The 7,807-nt window shown below is 31.2% G+C and overlaps 1 protein-coding gene across 1 annotated transcript; it reads left to right on the top strand.

The window, feature by feature from the left end:
• Positions 1–6,891: 6,891 nt before the first annotated feature.
• Positions 6,892–7,209, top strand: LOC149555351 (putative receptor-like protein kinase At1g11050). The gene has a single exon (XM_089829353.1). The coding sequence runs from the start codon at positions 6,892–6,894 to the stop codon at positions 7,207–7,209; it is 318 nt and encodes a 105-aa protein (XP_089685479.1).
• The last annotated feature ends 598 nt before the right edge of the window (positions 7,210–7,807 follow it).

Below are 7,807 nucleotides of genomic sequence, written 5' to 3'. Positions count from 1 at the left end.
TTTTAAAATCATTTAAGATTAATATGTTAAAGTTCTATGAAATGAAAAGAATAAATATTTGAATGAGATATTTTAGGCTACATTTTCACTAAATTATTATATGATATTTTTTTAGGATTCCAATGGAACCACATATAGTAATTATTATTTTTGTATGGTAACTATGCAAAATGAAACCCAAATACAATGTTATGTCCGATGATTCCACCGGTCCAATATTTTTCAAAATGTATGATATGAGTGCAAATAATCTACTGTAGGAAGATGTTGTATAGAGTATTTATAGTATATTTGGATTTCATAGGGGATTAATTTTGATTTATTCACAAGATTATTCTTTTTTTTCATTATCTCACATCCAGGCATTGTACCACTTGCCCAATCTTTTCAAAAACAATAAATTATATTTGGTCTTGTTACTTTTTGAAAATGAAGAGATGGAGTTTTAAAAGCCCTTCAGACTCCAAACATATTTTTGAAACTAGATAGAAATTCTCACTTTTTATTTCAATTTTTTTAACGATGATTGTAGATAAAGTAGTGTTAGATTTTATCAGAGTTCCCACAACCATATTAGATATGGATATGATTGTGAAACCACTATATTGTTTGACAAGATTTTTATGAGAAGAACCCATGTTGGAATCTAGCTCGATAATTTATTTTGTACTCTTTTTTGGGAGTAGTCACACTACCCTCACTATTGTAAATCGTTCCTCAGAAATGTTTTGAATTGGTAACAACTTTCTAAACCATCTTTGGTGAGGCCCATTTTGTTGCCGATCAAGGGAAGAAGTGTCGCCCATGGTGCTGAAATTATTTTATATTAAAAAAATAGTTTTTAATTGTATTAGGTTAATTATTTTTACTATTGTACTTTAATCTTTATTACTATAGTACTCTAATTGTTATTTACAAAGAAGAAAATACATTGATAATTAAAAACATCAGTATACCAAAATACGTTGACAAACTTAAGTTCATTAAACATTCTCTTTTTTAAATATCTAATCAAAACTTTTTAATTTCAAAATATTTGTGACATGACCTGTATTTTAAGAAGCTATGCAAAACATTCTTAACATCAAATTTTCAAGTATTAAACATTAATCAATATTTAATAATGTCATGAGTATAATTTAAACAATTGAAATAAATTATTCATTTTTCTAATTTTTATTTATAGACTTTCTTTACAAAAAAAATAAGAATTTATCAAAAATTAAAAAATATTTGCTATATTAAATATCTTCAAATATCAAGTGGCAAATAATTTCATTTATATAATACAACAATCATGCCCTTAAAATCAGACTACAGATATTTTAATTCAAATTAGTAATCCTTCCAAAATTAAAAGAATAGCTTCCATATTGGGGTGGTTGGCAAGTTTAGGAACTATGATGATAAAGTAAATTCTAGAAGGTGTTAAAATAAAATGTAGTTGAAACATTGACAACATGATTGGAAATAGTAAAGACGTGAACAACATGATCATTTGGTATATTAAAAAAACAAAGTTGTGCATATTGTTTTTGAATTATTAGCCAAATGTGTTGTCTTAGTATGTAGAGAAGACCATAAACATATGGAGTTGGGTTGGAATAGGATTTTCAAGCAGTGGTAATCACTTGTTCTACAGAGCCCAACTTGTTCAAAGGTCTAGGGTTCAAATCCGAAGGATGGGGAAAATCTTCAAAAAATTAAGCTTCAAGCTTTGTGACTCTTTCTCCATGGAATTTGTCTATTCAAACAATGAGACTTGATGTAATTTGTCTATTCAGACAACGAGACTTGGAATTGCATGCAACCAACTAATAAGATTGGACTCTAGATTTATCTGTTGAGCATGGCATCGAAAATAGATATTGAATTTATAGTTGATTTTAACGATTTCTTGGAGAATTTGAGAAAATAGGTTTACAAACTTTTTGCATAGATTTTCTATAGTTCAAAAAAAAAATCTGGTAGAAATTTCTAGAAATTATTTTTATGTTCAATTTTTTTGTGGAAGGAAAACATTTTTACCCCTAGTAAAATTAATATTAGCCAATCAAGAAATAGGAATTGTATTTTAAAAATAATTTAAAAATAAACTTAGTTTTCAACTTTAGGAAATGACTAGTTTTGGCTCTAAATATTAAATGTGATCATCACCGAAAACATTAGTTCCCTGCCTATACATAGGCAAGGACTAATAGTGTTTTCCTCAACCTCTAGTAAGGAATCATTTATGGAAGGAATGACCCACATCCCAAAATTGTCATTTGTATACACAAGAAGCACATTTCTCTACCTACAATTTCGTATCAAGTTTTCTACTACCCCTATCTTAGTTTTATAGTAGGCACTATATGAATGATCTAAGGATATCTATGCACGGATACAAAATATTTCATTGCACTAAATGTTACAATTGGAACACATGCCACAATACCCATATGGATTACACATCCTTTCATGATCATGTCCAACACTAAAATTATCGTTACAAGGAAAACCCATTGATATTTTGTTTTATTCATTTTGGGGATCTATTTAGCCATTTGGGTGTACTCTCAAAATTTTGAAAGATTATATACATATAATTTTTTTGAAAAGATTCTAAAATGAGATATGGCCTTAACATTCAAAGGGAAATAATGGGTTTTTGAAAGAGAAAGTTTACTATTGAATTGAAGCCTTTCTCACTATATAAAGATCAAATTGTCCAAAAAGAATGAAAATGTCTAGTTTCTATTGGAATATTCAGTCAAAAAATATCTTCTTAATGTTTAGATAAGGATTATTTATTAGTCATAAAAAATAAATCAAAACTCTTTTTGAATGACTACTTATTTATTGACAACAAAAATCCTTATTTTTCTCTTTAAAAAAAAATAAAAAATTGCATGCTTATAATATAGAAAACAATGTAAGAATAACTCTAAATGAATTGATCTGGCTGTCTCAAATATACTCAATACCCTATATCCAATCTATTTCTACTTGCATTTACAAAACTTTAATCATCTCATGTTGTCCATTATAAACTTCTTTACTATCAACATAACTCTCATATTCTCATCTTAAAAACTTAAACGTGGTCACAATAAAACAAGAGTCCTCCTAAAAGACTTAATCTATCTGTCCCATATATACTCGCGACCCTATATCTAATCTATTTCTATGATAATTTACACAACTCTTCTCTTCTCCTTTCCAAGCCATTAAAGGAATAGTCATACTATATAACAACAATCTCAATGTGTAAATGTATGGATATCATTTCTATACAACACAATAAACACTAAATAAACTTAGATAAAATAGGTAAATAAAAGAAAGAAAAGTGACTTCCTCTTGCAACTCCAACAATTTTATCAATGATTATCTTTTATTCTACCAAGTTACCAACACATTGAAATAGAATCAACTGTTTTGGTTGCTTCGGCAATAAATCTTTTTGCACTTATGATGATTGCTCACCATCTACAAATTGATGTGGCATTTGATGATTCTCTCTAAATAGACCTGAGAGGTATAATCTTTGTAGTTGCACTTATTTGTGAAACTCAACCACTAAATTGTTATGAATTTATCATACCCCTCCCCTCTCCCCTCCAAAAAGAAAGGAGCAATTTTTTCAACATAACAAGAGTATAAAGAAACATTCTAGATATACTAAAAAAATCATATATTGTTGTAAAAACTAAATTGAGTTATGACATTACAAAGGTGTTCTTATACATCATAAAGGAACCAACAACAATGAATAAAATGGAGGTGGTACTGAAATATTGAATCACATTAAACACATTTCTCTCCTCAATTCATTCTCTAGGTTTAATATCATTTTCATCTTTTCCCCTTAAATATCCAAGATGTCATCATTGTCAATCTCCTTTACCATTCTTCATAGTCACAGTATATAGATTTCTACCTCCAAATTAAACAACTCTTGAGATATGTAGTTAGAAAAATTCTCAAAATTGTGGCAACACTCACCATGCTACCAATACAGAATATCTTCTTAAAAATAATCATACAAAATTTACAAGTTGTACGAATTTAATGAAACTCCAACAAATTGGCTATAATGCAATTGAGAAAATTTGCTGATGTTGTATCCAAAAGAAAAGATTCAAGTATATGACATGAGTTGAGATAGTATAAATAAAATTTTAGTATTCCTTTTGCATTGAAAATCCAAAATTATAGATATAAAATAGAACAATTAGCGGTTCACAAATTTTGCATACATAGCAAAAAAAAGTATTATAACCTCAACCATGATAAGCATCTACGAAAACAATGCAGCAAATCAAGCAAATTTTGGTCACTGCCACTACTATCAACAACACATTAGCATTTAATTCTAACCAATTTCCCCACTAAAACTCTAGTTGCTCCTATTATAGATGGAACTAGTAATTTTTTTTCTCTAGGTTTAGGCTTTTTAAGTATAAGTAAACCACCTCACTCCAACAAGTCATCTCTGTCATTCTACATTCAATCCATAAAAATCATCAACTCTAGAAACTGAATGCCCACTAGAAGATGCACAAAAAGTAACTTTTCCCAAAATACAAGAAAATATTAAAATATGATTTTAAGTATAAGAATAGATCAACACCCAAAAGCCACATATAACTAGAAGGTAAATAAGTGTGACATTTAAAAACTAGAGAAGATATAAAATAATTTACCATATTATTCCTTCTTATGGTATCTAATAGATAGATTCCATGGAGGCCCACAAATTTTGCACAACAATCTCTTATTCCGTACATTCATTCAATTTCAATTGGGTTTCTATGTTTTCACTTTATAATCTATGATGGGCACTTCATTGCTGTAAGAAACTAAGTATTGTTTGCTTCTATAAGGTTGGTCCCAAAATCATTCTTCAATTCTACTAGACAACATAGTGTAGCAAAAACTTAAAGACAAATATATTACTCGCTTTTTAGCCTTATACAAAAACCGAAAATTACAATTTCAACATTTTCTTTGAAATGCATATGGATTTCCTCTTACAATTATACCAACAATCAATCTTTTCCATCATCGTTTCTCACCATCAATTTTATTGTTGGCATTACGGTGGTTTATAAACTTCACACTTTTTGGCATAAATATAGACCACATGAACAGTCACTAAGTAAAGTTCAGATGCCAAAATGTAAAAATATCCACATTTAAGCTTTCTCAAGTGACACATGCAATGGTAGTTTACTCAACCTTGGCCACCCTTCTCCTTATTACTTAATCCTCATGGCAACATCCTTCACATCATAAGTAATATCTATAATATTTAAGTTTATTATATTTTATTTTTATTTTGTATAGATTAATTCATAACCTACATGTAAAGAAAATTATAAATTACAGTTTGCTTTACTTCTTATTATTGTTATATTTGACAAAATTATTTTATTGAACCTAAAAATTAATTTAAATTTGTAATATATAATTTTATATAGTGAAAAAATTTCTAACATTAAAATTTTTAAATAATTATAATAATAATGTAATTTGCTAATTTACAAAATCCAATTTTTTTTAATAAAAAAATCTAGAAAGAATTATTGCTAGAATTCAAATTATACACTGATTTGTTTAGAAAAATACAAATAAAATAAAATATAATTAATAAAATTAGATTACACATATAAGGCGCATTGCGTCTCTTGTTCATCTGCGATTTGATAGAAACAAATCATTTCATTTAGCAGCTTTGAACGTTTCAGGAAAAAATTAAACGGGAAATGGAAACATCCAACTGTACAATGAAAAGCTGCCGAGATATTCGAAACGGAGATACCGAAATCCAACGGCAGAAAAGTTTTATATCATTTTTGCGCACTTTTAAGACACTGAACCGTAGATCTGCGGAGTCTGATCGCGCATTTCAAATCTAAAGATTCCTTCAGCTCTGTAAGATTGAGTCTCTATAATTTAGCTGATTATGTCTTTGGTAACATTTTTTTGTGTAATTTGGCCCCTCCTTATAAATTTCTTCTGTAATCCAGTAACGACATTCTTTGTGAAAAATATTGGTGAAAATGGAGGTCTTCCTGGTGATGGCGGCCATGGCTATGATCTTGTTCTGCAGCATGGGAATCAATTATTGGTGCTGTGCAAGGGCCAAAATTAGGCGTTTTGCGAGAATTCACATGGGCGTAGTGCAGTTCAATATACTGCCAATCAAGGACGCAACCAAGAATTTGAGTTGCGCCATTGTAATCGATCAGGGCAATTTCGACGGAATAGTGTGTAACGGAAGACTTGCCGAAGCTCATGAGATGATTGCTGTGAAGAAAATGGATTACTCTTTCCATGAAAACCTTGGCCCAGTGCGGTTCAACGCGCGGCAATTGGAGGAGGCAACGAACAATTTCAGTTGCACCAATTTAATCGGAAAGATGATCGCCGTGAAGAGAATGAAGAAGTGCCCTGTCGACGATTTCTGGAACGAGGTGGAGATGATGAGCAGCTTTCGCCACCGGAATTTGTTGGCTCTCCGTGGTTTCGGCGTTGCCGGTGACGGCAAACAGGGCTGCCATGAGCGGTTTCTCATTTGCGACTATCTCGCTAATGGCAGCCTGGATCAACACATTTTTGGAGGGAAAATTAGAAATGGGAGAGCATTGTCGTGGGAGCAGAGGAAGAAGATTATAATCGGCATTGCAAAGGGGTTATGTTATCTGCATTGCGGCGTTCGGCCGGTGATATATCACAGAGACATCAAGGCCGACAATATTCTGCTGGATGACGACATGAATCCCTGCATTGCGGATTTTGGGCTTGCAACAAGGGAAGGGCAATCTCATTTCGGGTCAAAAGTAGCAGGCACTGCTGACAGATCATTGTGATGTCTACCGCTTTGGGGTTGTGTTGCTGGAAATCATGAGCGGCAGAAGGGCCGTGGATATAACTTGCCAATGCCATATTACCGATTGGGTATGGAAGCTTCTCAAGGCATCCAATAAAATCGATCTAGTGATAGATTGGAGAATGCGGGAGAGAGAAGAGGTGAAAACAATGGAGAGGTTTGTAATAGTGGGAATTTTGTGTGCTCATGTGAATGTGGCAGAAGCATTGAAGATGTTGGAGGGAGAGGCTGCAGTTCCCGCAATGCCAGAAAAACCCCAACCTGTAGTAATTCATAGAGCGGAGGCTGACGGGACAGATTTTCCCAGATTTTTAAACCCTTCTTTCATGTAATGCGTTCCCCTGTTGTGGGAAAATATTTAACATAACGTCTCAAGAAAACTGTGTATAAATATCATTCTTTCATATACGATATCTTCTTCTGGCTTAAATTTGCAATAAGATACCAGATGTTCGAATTTTAATGATTTAGGAGGCACAATATTTTTATATGGTAGCTATATCATCAAATGTACAATCACTGGACTTAATTTTTAACGTTAGACATTGAAAACCATAAAGTTTGTTTAAGGAAATGAAATTCCAGTGAAATGAAATTCCGTTCAAGGAAGCAGGGTAATGAACAAAGCACTCCGAGCGATGTAGTTTTGGTCTGCAAAGGAAAATTTGGTTTTATTTTTGGACTCTCTGCTAATGTTTCTTCTGATTATTTTCATCCTTCGATACATTAACATAAATTATAAAACATATCATTTCGACAATATATAAAATCTAGAACCTCTGATCTTTGTATGTGATGCTCGAACCATTAAAATATAGCTTATATCCCAGGCTGAACATTTCTTTTTTAAATTATTATATAGTTTTTCATTTAATGGTAGATTATTTATTATAAATTTTATTATTGGAATTTTAGCTTTAAGTATTTGAA

This window comes from Cupressus sempervirens, chromosome 5, assembly GCF_028749045.1.
Source record: "Cupressus sempervirens isolate cs-2001-9-10 chromosome 5, ASM2874904v1, whole genome shotgun sequence".
Taxonomy (NCBI): domain Eukaryota; kingdom Viridiplantae; phylum Streptophyta; class Pinopsida; order Cupressales; family Cupressaceae; genus Cupressus; species Cupressus sempervirens.
Note: the sequence above shows the minus strand (reverse complement) of the source record. Positions and strands in the feature narration are given on the sequence as shown.